The sequence below is a fragment of the Pelmatolapia mariae genome, linkage group LG10_11 (assembly GCF_036321145.2).
Source record: "Pelmatolapia mariae isolate MD_Pm_ZW linkage group LG10_11, Pm_UMD_F_2, whole genome shotgun sequence".
NCBI lineage: Eukaryota > Metazoa > Chordata > Actinopteri > Cichliformes > Cichlidae > Pelmatolapia > Pelmatolapia mariae.
In genome coordinates, this window is record NC_086236.1 from 698,615 (window position 1) to 719,815 (window position 21,201).

The window sequence follows — 21,201 nt, forward strand, 5'->3', positions numbered from 1 at the left end:
TACAGTGAAGGGTGAGATAGGAGAGGGAGGGGAGTGATGACATCAGCAGGAGGAGGAGAGTCAGGGAGAGGGAGGACAGGGAGGAGAGGAGGACAAGCAGCATCCTTTATCAGGGAGAGAGGAGGGAAAGCGAGGGAGAGACAAACGCTGGGCAAGCACAAAGGAGGAGAAGAAGAAGACTGATGGTGTCGTCGGAGAGAGCGACGGCCGGAGGAACGAGAGACACTGAGAAAGACAGACAGACAGAGAGAGAGAGAGAGGCGAACAGGAGGAGACGTTAACAACCGTCCTCTGGGCCCGTGTGTGTGTGTGTGTGTGTGTGCGTGTGTGTGTGTATGTGTGTGTTGGTGATCAGCTGATTGGAACACACGTATTGGAGGGCGGAGCCATGATGGGCAAGGATTACATGTTGGCCATCATTATAGTCAACTATGATGGTAAGACACACACAATCACACATACATGCAAACAGGGGTCCTGGTGATGCTGCTGCCTAACCAGGACCTGCTAACATGTTTGTCCACAACACTGCAGCTGCAGCCTGTTAGCATAATCTCATGACCTCTGACCTTTTAGCTTCACTGCTCTGACACAGACTCATGATTCTAAACTTGTTAGCTTATGTTCGTTGTGTTAGCATGTTGTCATAATTGAACCTTTGAGCTTTAGCTTCAGTCTGCATTAGTACATCATGTATGTAGCCAGCAGGTGCACCTTTCACACAGTTATTGTCAACGTGGATTATCCAGCTGCAGCAGATAACATCTGTCAGCACAGCCATCACTGTAGTCAAAGTTAAGCTGTCACATTTATAAATATAAACAGAAATATTACTGGACGCAGAGAGGGGGTACACAGGTTCACAGATATTTAAAAACATTTGTTGTTGTTGTTGTTGTTATTTGGGGTCTGTTAGCATGATACCATGTGTTAGCCCTAGCCTACTAAAGTGGATTCACAGCACGGCTCTAGAGTTTGTTTGTGGAGGTATGTGGCTACACGGAGTGAAACATTTTGGGTATATAACCTAAATGCTCACTTTAAGTCTTCCAGCTAACCAACATATGAGTGCTGATTGGAGGAAAAGTAACAAAATAAGCAGAAATAGTCTTCAGTGTTTCTATTGTTAATGCAACCTTTTTTGTTAGCTTTACTTGCTAACTGACTGACCTTCTGGTGTTCGGGCACACTCATTGGCTGGACAGACGAGGACACACTCCGAGGTCCTCATTAGGCCCAAAAACATTTTAGAGAGGGACAGGAAAACACAGAGGGACACAACAAAGTCTAAAGAAGGACGGTGGTGTTTGTCCTCCATCACTCTGATGTCTATTAAAGGGTCATTATGAGCTAAAGCTCCGCTGCAGTCGGTACACAGGACGCTCAGGTCACAGCCTGTTTGTATCCAGGGCTGGATTAGACCCAGAGCTGCCATCATTTCTCATATATATGCAGTGTTGGGAAGGTTACTTTTAAAATGTATTCCACTACAGATTACAGATTACATGCCCCAAAATGTATCTTGTAACGTATTCTGTTACGTTACTCAATGAGATATTCTGAATACTTTGGATTACCTATCATATTATCATGCTTTTTACAACTACATGAATGAACTATTGCTGTGTGATTTATTGCTATTACTGAAGGTTACTCTCCATACCAATACCAACTAGATGTTTAAATCTTAATATAAATGAGTAACAGTAGGTGGACATTAGGTAAGGCTGCACTTTTTGCAGCGATCTCGTATAGAAAACTATTCCGCGCGTATATAAAACAGGTCCGCGGCTCCAAACCGTAGTAAAGGGACCTCTGGCTAATACGTCGGGTTCGTGTCGGGCTCGTAGCTGAAAACTAGCTTTACTTTGTTGTCTGGGTCAACTTTGCTAGCGAGAGACAGAGAGAGGCGTTGAAAGGCTGCTCCAACGGAACTTATTGTTTGGGAGGAAAACACGAACACAGTGTACAGTCGAGTCTTAATAGCTTACTTACAACTGGGCTCGTCAGGCACTCTTCTTGGCTGCAGTGGTTATTATTATATTTACATGCTTCCAGCTCCCGTTTCTGCTCGGTGACAGCTCGGACTTTTCCTTTTTCTCCCTCCCTCGCTCACAGACACATCACAGGTACGGCAGTCCATTCTCCCTGCAGCACGGACTACACTGCCCATCAGGCTACATGCTTTAGGACGATGCCTGTAACACTCTGCCTGTTGCCTTCATATTAAATCATTTTTGTGAATAATTTTTAAAAATATTTCTTCACGTCATTATGCAGCCGCAAGTAGAGGTGACATGGGCCACGAGATTGAGACACAGACATCAGAGCCTCTTAATGCGTGTTTTGTTTGGGGCGTGGAAACTAAAAATAGAGAGGGCATAGCCGGAATAAAGTTACTCATATTTTGTATTTTAAATACGTAACGGTACATGTATTCCATTACTCCCCAACACTGTAAATGTGAATTCATTAAATATAAAGTGTTGAACTATTAGTTCCATTTCTATTATTCATACCACTTAAAACAGTCAGGTCGCACATGTACAAAATAATATCCCAAATGCAGATTAGAAAATGAATAAAAAAAGCTCTGATTTTTTCTTAAAAGAACAAACAAAAAGAAAACAAAAAATAACAAAAATTTGTAACTTTGACCAACAGATGGAGTCTCTCTGCTGATTCCTCAAAACAGATGGAACATAAATACAGAAGTAAAGTAATTTAATAAAACACATTATTATTATTATTGTTATTATTATTGTTATTATTATTGTTATTATTATTTCAAAGGAAACTTCCCAAACACGGGATAATCAAAGTATTTCTTACATTCGTATCTTATTCGTTACTGATGTCTCAGTCCTGCTACCAGACCTGAACCAGCAGAAGCTTCAACATGAACATTTATGAGACAAAGCTTTAGACTGAGTTCATGCTCAGCAGGCGTCTCTCTCTCTCTGTTTGGGGAAACAGACTAAAATAAAGGTTTGGATGAGCGTGACTTTAAACTTTAATCTTAATCTGAAACACGTGTGATTACATATCAGGAATATTAAATTCCCCGCCCCACATGACTGAATGTGTCTCATTTGTCTGTGTCGACTTCTGAATCGTTTGAATCTGTGTATAAACTCCCAATCACAGGTAAGTGTTGTCAGGTAAGTTATGGAGTGAAATCTAACACAACCAGCGCTCCGGGCTGCTGTGGGAACGACTTTCAGGCTGTAGCTCTGCTGGTCAGCAGCATGGCCCCGCCTCCCCGTCTCAGTTTGATCGTATCGTTGTCTTTAAATCAGCCCATTCAGCGTCTCGTGTCTCGGAGCACTTATTAATTATTCACAGCTTCTCCGGTTTCCTCTCTTCCTCTAACGCAGTCTGACCTCCGATCACCGTCGGCCTCTCCTGTTGTAGTTTTTACAGATATATCAGGAATAAAACAGGAACATTCAGAGCTCAGAGAGTCAGCAGTGTGTTAGCAGAGCAGGAGGACTGAAGGACACAGGGTGGTGGACGTGTCCATGCTCGGGGGACAGCTCATAGAAACATACAAACTTATGTTCAGGTTCAGTGATGATTCTCCAGAATAACCCAGGACCCTGCAGGGAACCAGAGAAACAGCTCGTTCAGAATCTGCCTGAGAAGAGTTTCAGATCCACGGACGCACATCTGAACATCGGTGACTCAGTGCAGAGAGCAGCCAATCACAGAGCGTTCAGCTGCCTTTAAAAGGACACTTTCATTAAAAGTGAGCTGGTAAATGTATCTATACAGAAGTGCAACAGCTCACTTTATTGAATTTAAAATGAAGTGCCGTTGCTTTAAAAGTGAACAGATCCAGTTGTGATGCGTCAGCACTGACTGAGCGTGCATGGACGTGTCCTCTGCAGCAGACGTAAACCTGCAGAGGACGAGACGGCAGTGCTGATGTCCCGGGATCGATACCTGATCTGATGATGGGCAGAGCGGTGCTTTAAAGCAGCTGTGAGGCGATGGATGTCTGAGCTCAGTTTGTGGACTCAAAGCTGGAGCTGACAGTGAACGCAGCACGTTTCAGACAGAGCTGCACACAAAACGTCTGAACGTTTGACTGCATGAACAGTTTGTCTGAACTCTGCACATCAAGCAGAGTTCAGAACATTTGAACATTTTGACATCTGAAAGAAGTTTGACAACACGATTAGAGATGAGTGCAGTAATGGGATTACTGTGGCTAGTGCTTTATTTGAACCCTGACTCACATTTATGGATGGAGTAACACTCCTCCTCCTCCTCATCATCATCATCATCATGGGGTACGTTGTTGCTTGGTGCTAGTTGGTCTGTTTGTCGATTAAACAGAAGACTAAAATAATTTAAGAATATTTAAGATTTTGTAAAATCTTCAACAAGGGTTTTCAAACTCAAAGTAAACTTTATTGTCATCTCTGCGATATACAGTTCAGTACATAGAGAAACGAGACGATGAGGCTCCACTTCCATAAAGTGCAAAAGAACAACAATAAATATAGGAAGAGTACGAATAAGAAGAATAAATATATATTCTGAGACTGAGGTAAGGGGAGTAAATGTACACTTTGAGGTAAAAGGGTTAATAACAGTCTAAAATTTACAACTGAGATTTAAAGTGACTTTGAAGTGGTTTAAAATAACCAACGTAGCAGCTTTACAGTTTACAGTGTGACATAAAGTGATCAACATGAGCAGGACTGTCCATAGAGCAGCATCTGTATTTACAAAGGCAGTGGTCTGTGGAGTCCAGTAGAGTCAGTAAACAGTTTGTGTGGGTGGTGGGGGGGAGTGGGGGAGCCGGTAGTGAGTTCAGGAGTCTGATGGTTTGTGGGAAAAAGCTATCCCGCAGTCTGGAGGATCGAGCCCCAATGCTGCGATGGCGTCTGCCGCCAGATGGGAGGAAGGAGTTCAGAGTCCGTGTGAGGGGTGTGAGCGGTCACGCATGATGCAGGAGGCCTGACTGATGCGGCGTTTGTGACAGATGCAGCAGAGGGAGACATGTTCCGATGATGTCGGCAGCTGCTTTGATCCGATGCAGCCGGCTGAGGTCGCCAGCTACATCCACTGCTGTGACCTGCAGGGGGCGCTGTTAAAAATATTTACTGATATAGACAATACAAAACACAGACGTAGCTTTGCAGGTCTTGCTGTTTTGAACTCTGCTTTGACGAGGGGCAGGTCTAAATGTGAAGGCGCACATTCATTGGCTAACCAGTCGATCACAGTTTGTCAGCCAATGAACGTACTCCTGTCGATGCTCCAGTCTATCACACGTGTGACTGAAATGAGCGACTCATAAACAGAACAGGAACCACACACATCGCCCACTGGTGGCCATCAGATTGAATGCAGGTTTAAGCCCCGCCCATGTTCTCAGAGCCAGAAGCTTGCTCCGTCTTTTAAACAGTTCACCTTTATCTGCTTTGTGTCCCTGCAGACAACATCTGGACAGACCAGAACCTGCTCCTGGACCCAGACCTTCCCTCTGGCTGGAGAACCATCAAAGACTCCACGGGAACGTACTACTGGCACGTTCCCACCGGCGCCACCCAGTGGCAACATCCCCGTCTTACAGGGACACCGCAGCTGCTCGATGCCCAGGTGAGAAGAAGCAGACCTGCTCCAGTAAACCTGCTCAGAGTGACCTGGTCACCTCAGGCTTTTCTTCTTCTGTGGTGTCTCAGCAGGAGGAGGCTGGACAGCAGAGCTCCAACAAGGAGACAGAAGGTCCACCTGAGGGCAGGTAACACATACATGTGCAGTATGGGTGATGTGTTCCCACCATGACAGCTTAAAGGTGTCCAGGTCCAGGACACTCAGCTGTCCTTTAAAGAGTGACGACTAAGCTGTCCTCACAGTGGACACACGTCCTCACAGAGCAGAAATGTCCTCACAGTGGACACATGTCTTCACAGTGGACACATGTCCTCACAGTGGACACATGTCCTCACAGAGCAGAAATGTCCTCACAGAGCAGAAATGTGCTCACAGTGGACACATGTCTTCACAGTGGACACATGTCCTCACAGTGGACACACGTCCTCACAGAGCAGAAATGTCCTCACAGAGCAGAAATGTGCTCACAGTGGACACATGTCTTCACAGTGGACACATGTCCTCACAGTGTAAACACGTCCTCGTACAGCTGAAGTCCCCTCACAGCTGTCCCCACATGTTACAAACATCCCCACAGGTGTGTCCTGGACCCCGACCCTGGTCCTCACTGTAGTTCTGCAGACTTATGAGGACACGCTGATCCTTGTAATTCTTCTATCATGAGGACCTGCTGTTTGCACTCTGCACCTGTGCAGGTGATACTGTTTTTGTTTCTCAGGTCTTCGTGGCATGAAGATGACCTCACCAGCCACGACCCCGACTCCAAGGTGAGACAGCAACATTAATAATACCTGATTCTGTCAAATAAATAAAACTCTGTCACTTTAACTCTGACTGGGGCCACAGCGCCCCCTGTGGTTATTGTTCATTTACACAGGTAATAAATTGACTATGTGCACGTTAGCATATGCTACTTCCGGTGCGGAAACTCCTGTGGGGAGCTTTGTTTCCGGTGTCCTATTCGCGCCTTGTTTACGGTCCAAAACAAGTTAAGCAAATGAATGAATCAAGCGGCGATTTACATTTCTATAGATGTCTTTGGGCATTTACCCAATATATCTGTAAATGATGTTCATCGACTCGCAGGACACAATGTGATGTAAAAAAAAAGCATGCAAACTTGCACTAAAAAATCTGCGAAACAGCGAGGTGAAAGGTGAACCGCGTTATAGCGAGGGACCACTGTAATTCTGAAGGTCACAACATACCCTTCGTAAATACTAATGTATAGAAACCCTTACGAGCAATCATTCATTTTTTGTGTGGCTTTTTTTCACGGTTTGTTAACATGCTGTGTAGGTGTGTACTTGACTAGCTGATATCGACATAATGGGGAAACATCTGGTTTGACTATTCTTCACCTGTAGTCTGAATGCTGAACATTTGCCTGTTTAAATCATAAGACCAGTCACTATACAGAGATGTGCTTCTGAATGTGGACGATGTGTCTTCTGCATGCAGTAATGCAGTTCTGCTTGTGTTGAGTGATGTAAACAGCTGATCGAGCTAAACTCTTTAAACGTCAAAATTGATCATTAGATTTTTTATGACACAACAGTGGTGAGTGTTCCCACCTTCTGCTCTTTGTAACTTAACGCCATCTTTCCGTTTTCGAGTTTTGGACATGATTTTGGAGCATATCTTCGCAGTAGCGATTGAACGCAAAGTAAAGCTACCGGAAATGTACAATCCCACATCCGGTCTCAAACCAGGAAGTTAGCATTTTCTCGTGCACATAGTCAATTAAGGGCACATTTGACTTCCTGTGTGAACACGATGAAAATGATGGAGAGGTTTCTGGAACAAAGTGTTGAGCACAGAGATGAGAGGTCCTCGTTGGTCCAGGATCTATTCTGGTGCTCTAATCTGCTCTAATCTCACTTCCTCTCTCTTTGCTTGTGTCTATGTCTCTCGACCACAGTTTTGTTGAGCATTAATCTGATTTAATCTCTCTGCCTCCGTGTCCTGGTTTCTGTCTGTCACCCAACAACCTACTGACTCCTTCATCCTCTCTCCCCCTCCACCTCTCTCCCTCTCCACATGTCTCCCCCTCCACCTGTGTCCCCCTCCACCTCTCTCCCCCTCCACCCATCTCCCTCTCCACATGTCTCCCCCTCCACCTCTCTCCCCCTCCACCTGTCTCCCTCTCCACATGTCTCCCCCTCCACCTCTCTCCCCCTCCACCTGTCTCCCTCTCCACCTGTCTCCCTCTCCACATGTCTCCCCCTCCACCTCTCTCCCCCTCCACCTGTCTCCACCTCCACATGTCTCCACCTCCACCTCTCTCCACCTCCACATGTCTCCACCTCCACATGTCTCCCCCTCCACCTGTCTCCCCCTCCACATGTCTCCCCCTCCACCTGTCTCCCCCTCCACCTCTCTCCACCTCCACATGTCTCCCCCTCCACCTCTCTCCACCTCCACATGTCTCCCCCTCCACCTCTCTCCACCTCCACATGTCTCCCCCTCCGCCTGTCTCCACCTCCACCTGTCTCCACCTCCACATGTCTCCCTCGCCACCTCTCTCCACCTCCACATGTCTCCCCCTCCGCCTGTCTCCACCTCCACCTGTCTCCACCTCCACATGTCTCCCCCTCCACCTCTCTCCCCCTCCACATGTCTCCCCCTCCACCTCTCTCCACCTCCACATGTCTCCCCCTCCGCCTGTCTCCACCTCCACCTCTCTCCACCTCCACATGTCTCCCCCTCCACCTCTCTCCACCTCCACATGTCTCCCCCTCCACCTCTCTCCACCTCCACATGTCTCCCCCTCCACCTCTCTCCACCTCCACATGTCTCCCCCTCCGCCTGTCTCCACCTCCACCTGTCTCCACCTCCACATGTCTCCCCCTCCACCTCTCTCCACCTCCACATGTCTCCCTCGCCACCTCTCTCCACCCCAACCCGTCTCCCTCGCCACCTCTCTCCCCCTCCACCTCTCCCCCTCCACATGTCTCCCTCTCCACCCGTCTCCCCCTCCACCCGTCTCCCCCTCCACCTGTCTCCCCCTCCACCTCTCTCCCCCTCCACCTGTCTCCCTCTCCACATGTCTCCCCCTCCACCTCTCTCCCCCTCCACCTGTCTTCCTCGCCACCTGTCTCCCCCTCCACCTCTCTCCCCCTCCACCTCTCTCCCCCTCCACCTTTCTTCCTCTCCACATGTCTCCCCCTCCACCTGTCTCCCCCTCCACCTGTCTCCCCCTCCACCCGTCTCCCTCTCCACCTCTCCCCCCTCCACCTGTCTCCCCCTCCACCCGTCTCCACCTCCACCTGTCTCCCTCTCCACATGTCTCCCCCTCCACCTCTCTCCCCCTCCACCTGTCTTCCTCGCCACCTGTCTCCCCCTCCACCTCTCTCCCCCTCCACCTCTCTCCCCCTCCACCTCTCTCCCCCTCCACCTTTCTTCCTCTCCACATGTCTCCCCCTCCACCTGTCTCCCCCTCCACCTCTCTCCCCCTCCACCTTTCTTCCCCTCCACCCGTCTCCCCCTCCACCCTTCTTCCCCTCCACATGTCTCCCTCTCCACCTGTCTCCCCCTCCACCTCTCTCCCCCTCCACCTGTCTCCCTCTCCACCTGTCTCCCCCTCCACCTCTCTCCCCCTCCACCTGTCTTCCCCTCCACCTTTCTTCCCCTCCACATGTCTCCCTCTCCACCTGTCTCCCCCTCCACCTCTCTCCCCCTCCACCTGTCTCCCTCTCCACCTCTCCCCCCCTCCACCTGTCTCCCCCTCCACCCGTCTCCCACTCCACATGTCTCCCCCTCCACCTTTCTCCCCCTCCACCTGTCTCCCTCTCCACCTCTCCCCACTCCACCTCTCTCCACCTCCACATGTCTCCCCCTCCACCTCTCTCCACCTCTCTCCACCTCCACATGTCTCCCCCTCCACCTTTCTCCCCCTCCACCTGTCTCCCCCTCCACCTGTCTCCCCCTCCACCTCTCTCCCCCTCCACCTGTCTCCCTCTCCACATGTCTCCCCCTCCACCTCTCTCCCCCTCCACCTGTCTTCCTCGCCACCTGTCTCCCCCTCCACCTCTCTCCCCCTCCACCTTTCTTCCCCTCCACCTTTCTTCTTCTCCACATGTCTCCCTCTCCACCTGTCTCCCCCTCCACCTTTCTTCCCCTCCACCTCTCTCCCCCTCCACCTTTCTTCCCCTCCACATGTCTCCCTCTCCACCTGTCTCCCCCTCCACCTGTCTCCCCCTCCACCCGTCTCCCTCTCCACCTCTCCCCCCCTCCACCTGTCTCCCCCTCCACCCGTCTCCACCTCCACATGTCTCCCCCTCCACCTTTCTCCCCCTCCACCTGTCTCCCTCTCCACCTCTCCCCCTCCACCTCTCTCCACCTCCACATGTCTCCCCCTCCACCTCTCTCCACCTCTCTCCACCTCCACATGTCTCCCTCTCCACCTGTCTCCCCCTCCACCTTTCTTCCCCTCCACCTCTCTCCCCCTCCACCTTTCTTCCCCTCCACATGTCTCCCTCTCCACCTGTCTCCCCCTCCACCTCTCCCCCCCTCCACCTGTCTCCCCCTCCACCCGTCTCCCACTCCACATGTCTCCCCCTCCACCTTTCTCCCCCTCCACCTGTCTCCCTCTCCACCTCCACATGTCTCCCCCTCCACCTCTCTCCACCTCTCTCCACCTCCACATGTCTCCCCCTCCACCTTTCTCCCCCTCCACCTGTCTCCCTCTCCACCTCTGCCCCCTCCACCTCTCTCCCCCTCCACCCGTCTCCCCCTCCACCTCTCTCCACCATTCTCCACCTCCACACGTCTCCACTGCTCTTCCACTCCACCTCTCTCCCCCTCTACATGTCTCCCCCTCCACCTGTCCAGTGTTTTGCCGTGCGCTCCCTTGGCTGGCTGCAGGTGGAGGAGGAGGACCTTTCTCCTGGTCGCAGCAGCCTCGCTGTCAGTAACGTCATCCAGCAGCTGTCTCACTGCAGCAGCCCCGAGCAGAGGGACCGGCTGGGTGCCTGGGGGGAGGTGAGACACCTCTGCTGCCCTCCTGTGGCAGGATGCAGGATGTGCACATGTGTCCTGTGGAACCTGTTTATCAGTGGGTTTGATGCACCTGTCTATCCACCTGTCTGTCTGCAGGGCCGCGAGATGATCCTAGTTCTGAAAAAAGACACCCTGACCCTGTTGGACCCATTAGACCACACCCCCCTGCACTGTCAGCCAATCATCAATATCCGTGTTTGGGGGGTGGGCTGCAACAATGGCAGGTGAGCCAATCAGAGAGCGTATTTCCCCGCTTCCTGTGTTTGTGCTTCGCTGAGCTGAACTCCTGGGGCCCGTTCTTCGTACCTCGCTAAGTAAGTTAGCCGGATTTGAATGTTGACGATTTGGCGTGATCTTGGATCGTTCGGTTCTCCGAAGCTCATCTTGGACTTGCTGTCATAGCAACAGATCCGTAAGCGTAAACCTGCTTGGGAGCAGGTTTACTTTATGTAAACAGGATTAGATCGCGGCCACTCAGGTATGTCCGCTGCAGTTATACGAAAGCAACAGCGATATTTCTCCACTGTTTTTCCATAAATAAATATTATCAATGTAACTAAAGATAATGCAGTATTTGATTCTTTTATTGATGTCATACAGATACATACAGGTCATTTCCTAAAAAAAGGAAATGTACTATTAATCATTCTATTTCATGTATTTGATTATTTCAGATGTAATTCATATTTTAGAGTAGTAATAGTAAATTACTTCGTGTAATCAAGATGAGAGACCACGGCTATAAAAGCGAAGGTGGATTTGGGAAGTCTGTCGCAGCCATGTCCTGTCCGTTTGTACGCGAGCAACCCATTGCGGAAGGTGCAAGATTGATAAGGAGGGTTTACAGAATTCAGCGTATATTGTGGGATAGACAGGATCCTTTAGCTCAGCGCGACAGTGTGCTCATAGAGAGATATCGATTTTCCCGTGAGGGTATTATTTACAAACAAACAGATTATTGCAGGGTCTCTTTTCGAGAGACTAAAAGCAATATAAGTGTTAAATATTACCATTCTGTAGAATATTCTTATATTTCACTTTTACTTGTTCCCATGTTCTAGTGGGTCCTGTTATGGCGCTAATGTGAAAGAGGATATGATGTAATATAATATAATAAATTACTTACGAGTTTAATTTGTCAGCAACTTTCTGCCAGCCCTCTCTCCTTGCTTTTGCAGCCTTTGCAGTGTTCCCCTGCGTTTTAATTAAACTCTGAAACTCCTGAAATCCCTCAATCAAGAGTTCTTGCTCTGCTGCCGTGAAATACTGAGCGCGCTCCTTCGACATCTTCGCCGACCAATCACAGGGTTGCCGATCAATGTTTCTACTATCGATGCGTAGCCCCTTTTAAGCCACCCAGTGATCTCACATTACTTCATCCAGCTATACTAATCGTCAACAACAGGTGTGTTCGGAGAACCGGATTAGCGAGCTCAAAGTTGGCGCGATGATTTGATCTTGGATGTAGTAAGCGAGGTACGAAGAACGGACCCCAGGTTTGTGCTCCTGCATGCTTCGGTTTGTTTACACTAACTCTCTGTGTTTCTTTGCCACGCCCCCCTCACACCTGGGCAGGGACAGGTAAACCACTACCCTTACACTCACAGCCTCCTCCACATGTCAGGGTCATTTATTGAGTTCAGCTGCTGATCACCACCTGATTGGTCCGCTGTGTGTGTGGTGCATTCAGGGACTTTGCTTTCGTGGCGGGGGATAAGGACAGCTGTGTGCTGAAGTGTCACGTGTTTCGCTGCGACGCTCCAGCCAAAGCCATCGCCACGGCGCTGCATGAGATGTGCTCAAAGGTCAGTGGAGGAGCTCAAGGTCACCCACATCTGAGGGTCACCTGCAGCTGTGGGTCAGCTGGACAGCTGAGGGTCATCAGCGTTTTTTACTTCTCCACACTCTGTGTTTAGATGATGTCTGAGAAGGCCCTGATGAGGCCGTCCCGCTCCCTGACCATGGAGAGCATCTCACCTGAGGACCTGCCGAGACAAGGTGAGTCACCTGCTGTGCGTCCTTAGTGTAGACGCTGCGCTCTGATTGGTTCTGCACAAATTTTAGCTGATTACTGATCTTGCTGTTGTTTCAGTGGAGTTTCTGGAGGCAGTGCGGCAGCAGGTGCAGAAGTTTGAGGTCCAGTACATCGGCAACCTGCCGGTGTCGCGAGCCATGGGTAGGACATAAACACACCTGTCACACCTGGGCTGAGCTCAACCATTAATATGCATTCACTGGAAACACTGGTGCTTTGGACCATGATATACACTCATGTACAGCACACACATACAGGTGGTCAATGACACATCACCACCATCATTCAGACGACCATGATGCAGACTTTCAGCTTTAAGTCAAGCAACTTAACAAAATACTGCTCTAATTATTTAGGATCATTTTTATACACAGCTCCCATTTTCAGAGCTTCCAAAGTAACAACATGAGACCAGGTGAGTCCTGGTCATGAAACCTGGAAATGCACGGATCAGGTGAGCGACCTGAAACAGGCCTGAAGCACCACAGAGAACATCTGACGTGGACGATTGCAGAATTATGTCCATGCTTAGGAAAGAAATCTTCTCAACACTGAGCAGAAGGACCTCTGTCGAGGTCTCCAATCAGGAGGGGCCTCCGTGGAAAAAAACACCTCTGTGAATGTTTAGTGTAACCAGTAGGAGTGTTTTCTTAAAGGAGTATATTGTGTGATTAAAAGGTTAAAGGTCGCTGATGTATGTCGCAGGTATGGAGGTGTTGAACCGAGCGATAGAAAGCATCATGAACTCCACAGACCGAGACGACTGGGAGCCGACGGTGATCCACGTCACCGATAACGTCCTGTCCCTGTGGAAAGGAGAGGTACAGTCCTCGATGCACATAGACCTCAAGTCAAAGGTCATCATGGCTGTGTTTAACCCTCCTCCTCTCGTGCTGACAGGAAGGCGACGAGCCCTTCTGGGAGTGTCAGGTACGCTTCCTCACCTTTCTGGGCGTCGGTCATGACAGCCACACCTTCGCAGTGATCGTGGACGGCGGCACGCAGCAGTTTGAATGTCACGTGTTCTGGTGTGAACCGGACGCTGGGATCATCTCCGAGGCCGTCCAGGCTGCGTGCATGGTGAGAAATGCAGGTCACTGACATGACACTGATCACCTGATTTACACTCTGATATCTTACAGTCTGTTTCAAAGAGAAAAGTCAGATTAACCTCCAAGAACAGAGTTTTGTTCTTGGAGGTTTGTTGATATATTGGATAAATATTGATGAATATTGTTGGCTGCTGTTGCTCCTTCAGGTCCAGTATCAGAAGTGTCTGGTGGCTCAGACTCCTCCCCCAAGGACCAAATCATGGCGTGCAAACCCGTCAAAGGTGAAACGGGCCAACTCCATGGACGGCGCTGCCTTCCCTCCCCTCACATCCCGTCACCATGGCAGCAGCAGCTCCAGCATGATGGCGCAGAGGATGGCGAAGGGTAACGGCAGCAGCAGCAGTGTGAGGAAGGGCATGATGGCGTTTTTTGAAACTTTCCGCAACAAACAGGCCGCCACGTCCTAATGATGAAGGCGGGACCACCAGAGCCCACAGGGGTTAGTGTCGCTGATTCTCCAGATATGTTGCCCCTGACCACATTGGGCCTCCAGACCGGCCTCTGATTGGCTGAACTCTGCACATAGGGCTCTGGTGGTCCGCCTGGCTGAGTGACATCACCAGCAACTCCAGAACACGATGCTTGCCAAAGGACCACAAACACACCTGAATCAGTCGCTGTGATTCAGCCTCACCTGTTGGTGCAGGCGATCAGCAGGATGAGTGAAGGATGAATTTATCAATCAAAGTCGATCAATACCTCCACCAACACGTCCGAAAGTTTAAAGGCTAGCAGGTTCATCGCTGAAAACATCCATCCACACCATAAACAAGGCTGAGCCCTGACCTTTGACCCCTTCAGCTCCATCTGTGCACATAGAGGTTATGATTCGTAACTGAAGTTCTGTTTCTTGTTTCCTGTTTCCTGTCGTCATAGCTCCTCCCCTCGAGGGGCGGAGTCACACCTGCTCCTCTTAGTGGATTTGGATCAAGTTTCCATCATCAGATTAATTGTGAGGCGTTTGATTTGAGAGGTAACATCATCAGTCACTGTGTGTGACTGCCACAGCCTCACCTGAACTCTGTGCGGCTCTCCAGGGTCTGTCACCACTACAAGCACAAACGAGGGAGGAGCAGAGGAGGTGGCGATCGGCTCAAAGGGTAACAGTGAAAATCAGCCCACGTTAGTAAAAAGGACCGCTTCACATCCAAAGCCCGGGTGGAGGAAGACTTCCTGTAAACAGAGGACACGTAGCAATAACTGTAGAGACGTGTCTGTTTGTTCTGCTTTGAGCTTCATTATTTAGGCATCGTGTTTTAAAGCTGCACTGACTAACTCGGCCACCAGAGGGCGACAAACACGTGCTGGAGACACAGACTGAAGATAAACTGGCCTGTTTCCTGTGCTGAAAGCAGCAGTTTGCATGCAGGCATGAACTGAAACAAATGCCACGCCCACAGTGACATCTGACTCTCCTTCTGCTTCCTGATTGGCTGACATACCCTTAAATAGAAGCTGTGCTGTATTTACTGTTATTAGGTAAGATTGAGTTTCTGAGCGTCTGACAGGCTGTCGTTGTGTTTCTTTGCAGTAAAAGTGATCAATGATGTCATGTATAAATGAACCAATAATAAACTGATAAAAACATTTTTTTCTTGTATGAAACTCAAGCAACAGCTGTTTAAAGAAATTGTATTCTTTTTTACACATTAAATTAAATAAAAATGTAAAAAATGTAAAATATTTTAAAAGTAAGCACAGAAAAATCATACAAATAATAAAAATATTAATAAAATAATAAATCTTATTAATAAAAAATGTAAAACATTATTATCAATGAAACAATAACACATGTAATGGAAAAGAAAAATCAATATTATTATTGTTTGTGTAAAACAAAGAAAACAAATAACAAAATAATAAAAAATAGAAACAGTTAAAAAAGTGAAAAATAAAATATTAAAAATGTAAAAAAGACAGAAAAACAGAACCAAAAATGAAAAATATTGTAAAATTAAAATACGTTCAAAGATGATAAATTATCAACAAAAAAAATAAAGAGATGAGGCTGAATGTTATTGATCAGTGATCAGTTTGTATGAGCAGATATCTCTGAAGCTGTTTCCAGGGTGACTCCTGAAAGCTGCAGACTTTATTTGGCTTCCTGTGAACCAGTCTGAGCCCAAACCCTGCAGGAAAAACAAACAGGAAGCCATCATCAGTGGAGCAGGAGCAGGAGGAGCAGGAGGAGGAGGAGGAGGAGCAGGAGGAGGAGACCTCTGACTTCACCTCCTCTGCCTCTGACAGCTGTCTGCTCTCCTCAGTCCGTCGGTCAGCTCACCGGAGAGAAAATCAATGATTTAGCAGAAGTTTGTCTTCAGCTGGAAGGTGAGTTCAGATTCTGTCACACCAGACTCCATTTAAAAACCACACGTTTAAAGGCTCTGTGATGACTGCATGTTTCTAACAGGCGGGCAGCAGACTGAGGTCAAAGTTTCCTGGATTCTGACGTTTTTTTGCAGTGAGGCGGGTTAAACAGAGACGAATTGAAGAGACGACACTTTGAAACTGTAAAATTCTAGAAGTGTAAAATGAATTAGTTTGGAATTCTTAGGATTGCTTCTAAAACCTTAAATTGCAGGATTTGTGAATGGAGTCTGGTTATTTGGTTAAAATAAAAGTTGTCTGATAATAAAGTAATGACGACTAAACTGAAGCTCTGAAGTAATTATGGGAAACATTGAGTCCCTGTTCAAACATCTGAAAGCTTCTTTGTGTCTCAGCTGGAAGTTTTGTGCTATGCAGACGGTAAATAAGGCTCAGCTGACACCAACAATCCTGAGCGTGAATAAAAGCAGTGTTGACAGAGAGGTGGAGGTCTGTGGGAGCAGATTGGATTATGGAGCTGTGAGGCAGCGTTCACTGACCTGACTCTGAATCATGAGACGCGTCAGCACAGCATCCACGCCCAGACAGCCGCTCAGTGTCTCTGCTCTCCTCTCCTACAGCAACACCATCAGCCGACCGTCCCTCCAGGATGAGCGCCGAGCCTCCGCCGTACCGTCCTCACTTCCCTGAGGGACCCTCGGCCCCCGCCTTCTCTCCAGGTCTGTCCTCTTTTATCTTTGAGATTACTTCCTGTGTACAACAGTGCTGCACAAGTTTTACTCTGAAAGACACAAAACTGGCTTCATGTTCAGCCACAGAGGTCAAAGGTTGGCATGTGCCATCACCAAGTAACGCGTTACTGTAATGAGATTACTTTTTTCAAGTAACGAGTAAAGTAAGGGATTACCATTGGAAAAAAGGTCATTAGATTACTGTTACCTTCCCGTAAGCACGCTGCGTTACTGCGTTACTAACCCGTGATTCATTTTGCGAGAGTGTCTCATGACAGTGACGTAAGCGAGTGCGACGTTCGTGGCAACAGCTGTGTGCAGATCAACAATGGATAATATATCGAGTGTGAGAGAGTATGAGCGTGCAGCGTTAAAGCGTGGAAGTACTGACCTTACTTTGAGTTTGATTCCGTAAAAAGTGACAAAAACATTAGCGTCCGCTGCTCACTGCGTGGGAAGAAAACTTCTTTTTACAGCGAAAAAAACCCCTAAAGGTCCGAGCAAGCAGCGAGTGCGCTGCCACGGGAATGTGACATTTACAGAGAAACTCCCGGATCCTCCCACTGACATGACGGCTGTGACACACCTGCACCAGGGCAAACCTCCACCCGCCCCACTCCTGCTATACAGGAGCAGGAGTATAACAGATTTAAGAGCGACAGGACTCAGAGCTGCTGAGTCTTTGAGTTGATTTATTTTCTGCTTTGAAAGAGTGTAAACACAAAAATGATTTTATTTTATCTGCTGGAATGTGCAGAAAATAGGTTTAAATGTTCTTCAAGTCAAAGACTGTTGTATATAATTGCTTGATGCGATGTGGATAAAGCTAAAAGATTAAAACTAATAAAACACATTTTAAAAAGAGACTTTTTCATTTGATTACATTTATATGATGGATTATGCAGAAAAAGTAGAATTGTGCTGAAAGATCCATCAGGTTGTTTACATATTCAGGTTTTTTAAAAGTAACTAAGTAACAAAGTAGCTAATTACTTTGAAAATAAGTAATCAGTAAAGTAACAGGATTACTTTTATAGAGAAGTAAACAGTAATTCAGTGTTGGCCAAGTTACTTTGAAAAAGTAATTAATTATAGTTACTAGTTACTTCTTCAAAAAAAGTAACTGAGTTAGTAACTGAGTTACAAGATTCTAAAAGCAATTAATTACTTGAAAAGTAACTATTGCGTTACTTTAAAAAAATGTTTAACCCTCTGGGGTCCAGGTTGTTGTTTTGTTTTTTGTTTTGGTCATAAGCAGAGAGGTCTCGCTGCGCTGTCCTTAGTAAACGTGACGAAACTATTGAGGGAAAAACGCTGCGTATATCTTGTTTATCATGACTCTGGTTTTACGTGGCCTATCAACACAATTTAAAACTGGTATATGTCACCTTGTTGCTTTGTCTTTAAGTGGTCGTGTGATTGGCTTACCACGACTACTTTATTCTTCCTCAGTCAAACAGCAGCACTCATGCGATTGTTTTGCCCCCTGAGCTCCAGGTGTTGTGCTAGACAGTGATCGTGATTGCCGTCCGCGGGAGCGCGCAGCTGCTTAAAGCTGTAGCGCCCAGATTACTTACAGCTACTTCCTGCAGCTGGTACAAGATGCGGTAAGCTGAACACAGCTTCAACCGTCTGTTTGTTGAAAAATAGTAACGGACCGCATTTTCTTGTTAGTAACTGTAACGGCGTTGTAACGATAGGAATAGTAATTAGTTAGATTACTCGTTACTGAAAAAAGTAACGCCGTTAGTAACGTCATTATTCCCATCACTGGTAATTAATTACTAATTACTTTTTTCAAGTAACTTGACCAACACTGGCCATCACTGCCGCAGCAACAGCCTTTATTAAAGTCATTAATTAAAGTTTAGTTATGTGATGAGCTTCTTCTGCCTTTACTCACACGGGAGGAGCAGGGTGGAGGAGGAAGGAGGGTGGAGCAGGGAGGATACAGGGTGTGGAGCAGGGTGGAAGCGGGCACACAGGTGGCTGAGGTGCGTTCACAGGCTGCTGGGAGAGAAGAATTCAGATCAGGAAACCTGCAGAATCTGAGCCAATCAGGTGTTTTCATTTCTCAGGCTCCAGGTTTAAGTATTGATCCTGTTGTTTCTTTACAGCTCTCGCCTGTCAGCCTGGCGTCTTCCCCAGCTCTCCGTACCAGGTACCCAGCATGCACTGCTGCAGCATCCTGAGGCTCATCACTCAGAGATTATGAAGCTTCTGGTTTTGTATTTCTGCGTTGTTTATGAACCAGAAAAACAAACTTATGACCTCATCATGGATATCAGCCTCTTTTCAGTTTTAGGATTTAAAAATTCTTTGACTGCATGAAAATAAAATTTTTCTTCAAATTAACGAACTGTCACATGACCATCGGTGTTACTATGGTAACCACATGTGTTTCCTCTGCAGACCTTCCCTCAGTCCTATTACCATGAACATCCAGGTTACATGGCTCCGATGACCCCACAGAGCACCTTTGGGGGCCAATCAGGGGCCTCATACCCACCGAAACACGCAGGCAGGTCAAAGGTCACGATACAGAGAGCTCAGGCAGGGTCAGCACAAACACAGAGTTCTGTGTTTACGTGTCATAGTGGGGAAAAATCTTCCTGTTCTCCTCCATCCTCAGCCTCCACCCTCCCTCCTCTGCACATGCTCAGACCACCTCAGCAGCTCTGAGTCTGAGTCGTCATGAACAAATAAATACATATAAAACAAGAAAAACAAGGTTTTCTGATTGGCTGTCCCTCACAAACAGGAGGCGGGGCTTCTCTGCTGGCCATACAAGGATTTCTCCTCTCTATGACATCATACGGATCCCAAAATAGAAAGAACTGTGCATGTAGAGCCGTCATAATTGATTGTTATACTGGGTATGCATCCTGCAGTCATGTGACTTCCTGTCCTTCCAGTTTACGTGGTGGATCAGCAGCAGGATCGGGGCGGCGGCAGGAAGTCATGTCTGGCGGCGTGCTCGACTCTCCTGTGCTGCTGCTGCCTCTGGGACCTGCTGACTCAGCACCTCTGCTGACCTCTGACCTCCCGTCACACAGCAGGTATGAAATCAAACAGTTCAAGTTTGATTTTCTCATCAACACCAAACTGTTTTTATGTTTTTATGTTTCTCCTGCGACAGGCTGTAGACCTGTACAGGTGTACAGCGCCTCTCCCCCGTGTAGCTGGGATAGGCTCCACCCCCTGTGACCCTAATAAAGATGGATGGAAGTTTGTTCAGCATTTGATGATGAACTCGCCACCGTCACTCTTGGCTCTCTCTTGACTTCTGAAATGATTAAAATACAAATATTCATGTTTTTGTTGCCAGTTTTTATTTTAATTCTTCAGTAATAATCAAAATATTTGCTGTTTGTTTGTTTTAAGATGTTAATGTACAAATTGACTGAACTCCAGAAACACAGTTTTATGTAAAGTCAGTTTGGGTTTGATGTTTAGGGTTAGGGTCCAGCTTTATTACACACTCGTGTATTTCATCTGCACTCTGTTAAATAAACTTTTAATGCATCTTTGTTCATATTAAATGCTAAATGGAGTTTCTTCAGGGTTTTTATTTCATGTGTTTGTGATAACAGAAACTGTATTTGAAAAGCTACTCAGCATAAATAACTGATAAGGTTTGAACTTTTATTCAAGGACTGCAAACATGAGGTAAAAACTCTTTATTTTATATATGAAGTATGTGATGGTGTTTACAGGACTGCCCTCCTCTGATTGGTTTAGCCTGCTGTCAATCTTCTGCCTTCTGCAGACGGATTCAGTCAAATAAAGTTTTACTTTGTTTTCCATCTGTTCAGTTAATATCATTTCATCAGCTCTGTGTTGATGCACTGACGATTGCTTACTTCTAATAGTCACTTTATAAATGTCATTTTATTAATTCAAAAACATTTTAATTATAGTGAAGAACATTTGTTATGTTGTCCTATGAATGCATTTCCTGTGTTGATTTTGTTCATTTTTTAAAATCATGTATGAAGTCAAACTTTGTTTCTTAGAAAACAAAACATGAATAATATGAATCCATCACCATTAAATAAGGAAGAACTACAATACATTTTTCAGGGTCAGAAATTCATTTTTATTTTTTCACGCTGACTTTGTGGAAAACTTCATTTGTTTCACAGCTCAGTGGAAAAACCTGATAAACTAAAATAAAATGTAGAAACGTCATTTATTGGATGGTTAAACCAATACGTCCTCCTCTGATTGGTCCAGCTTGGCCTGCTGATAACACCTCCAACCTTCTGGAGATCAAATTAATTTTAAACTTATGTTTTAATTTAATAACAAGTTTGAAATGCTAATAAAATGATATTTATGGTGTAATACTTCAGTTTGACCACAT

At 46.9% G+C, this 21,201-nt stretch overlaps 3 protein-coding genes across 5 annotated transcripts; all 3 read left to right on the plus strand.

Moving 5' to 3' along the window:
- Nucleotides 1-68: 68 nt before the first annotated feature.
- On the plus strand, nt 69-15,374 carry apbb3 (amyloid beta (A4) precursor protein-binding, family B, member 3). 2 transcript variants are annotated; one of them, XM_063485375.1, is made up of 12 exons: nt 69-437; nt 5,450-5,613; nt 5,697-5,755; nt 6,347-6,395; nt 10,462-10,611; nt 10,726-10,853; nt 12,320-12,434; nt 12,546-12,627; nt 12,722-12,805; nt 13,370-13,485; nt 13,565-13,744; nt 13,923-15,374. In XM_063485375.1, the coding sequence occupies exons 1-12, from the start codon at nt 389-391 to the stop codon at nt 14,181-14,183; spliced, it is 1,437 nt and encodes a 478-aa protein (XP_063341445.1). In that variant the 5' UTR covers nt 69-388; the 3' UTR covers nt 14,184-15,374. The 2 variants fall into 2 exon arrangements, with proteins under 2 accessions (XP_063341445.1, XP_063341446.1); XM_063485376.1 differs by having other exon boundaries at nt 5,700-5,755.
- On the plus strand, nt 7,627-10,215 carry LOC135933646 (uncharacterized; the record flags this gene model as incomplete). The annotated part of the gene is made up of 1 exon (XM_065471770.1): nt 7,627-10,215. A coding segment is annotated over exon 1 (2,547 nt), but the record flags the coding sequence as incomplete, so codon positions are not given.
- Nucleotides 15,375-15,936: 562 nt separating the features above from the next.
- LOC134635828 (cysteine-rich and transmembrane domain-containing protein 1-like) lies at nt 15,937-20,643 on the plus strand. Of its 2 annotated transcripts, none has more exons than XM_063485410.1 (6): nt 15,937-16,104; nt 16,725-16,823; nt 18,953-18,996; nt 19,248-19,393; nt 19,727-19,894; nt 19,975-20,643. In XM_063485410.1, exons 2-6 carry the CDS (start codon nt 16,754-16,756, stop codon nt 19,979-19,981), a joined length of 435 nt encoding a protein of 144 aa, XP_063341480.1. In that variant the 5' UTR covers nt 15,937-16,104; nt 16,725-16,753; the 3' UTR covers nt 19,982-20,643. The 2 variants fall into 2 exon arrangements, with proteins under 2 accessions (XP_063341480.1, XP_063341481.1); XM_063485411.1 differs by having other exon boundaries at nt 15,951-16,104; nt 19,248-19,356; nt 19,751-19,894.
- Nucleotides 20,644-21,201: the final 558 nt, after the last annotated feature.

Coding starts and splice junctions, on each gene's coding strand:
- apbb3 (XM_063485375.1), top strand. CDS start 389: ATGATGGGCAAGGATTACATGTTGGCCATCATTATAGTCAACTATGAT. Junction 12,435..12,545: donor TGCATGAGATGTGCTCAAAG/GTCAGTGGAGGA, acceptor CTCTGTGTTTAG/ATGATGTCTGAGAAGGCCCT. Junction 13,486..13,564: donor TGTCCCTGTGGAAAGGAGAG/GTACAGTCCTCG, acceptor TCGTGCTGACAG/GAAGGCGACGAGCCCTTCTG.
- LOC134635828 (XM_063485410.1), top strand. CDS start 16,754: ATGAGCGCCGAGCCTCCGCCGTACCGTCCTCACTTCCCTGAGGGACCC. Junction 16,824..18,952: donor GGCCCCCGCCTTCTCTCCAG/GTCTGTCCTCTT, acceptor GTTTCTTTACAG/CTCTCGCCTGTCAGCCTGGC. Junction 18,997..19,247: donor TCCCCAGCTCTCCGTACCAG/GTACCCAGCATG, acceptor TTTCCTCTGCAG/ACCTTCCCTCAGTCCTATTA.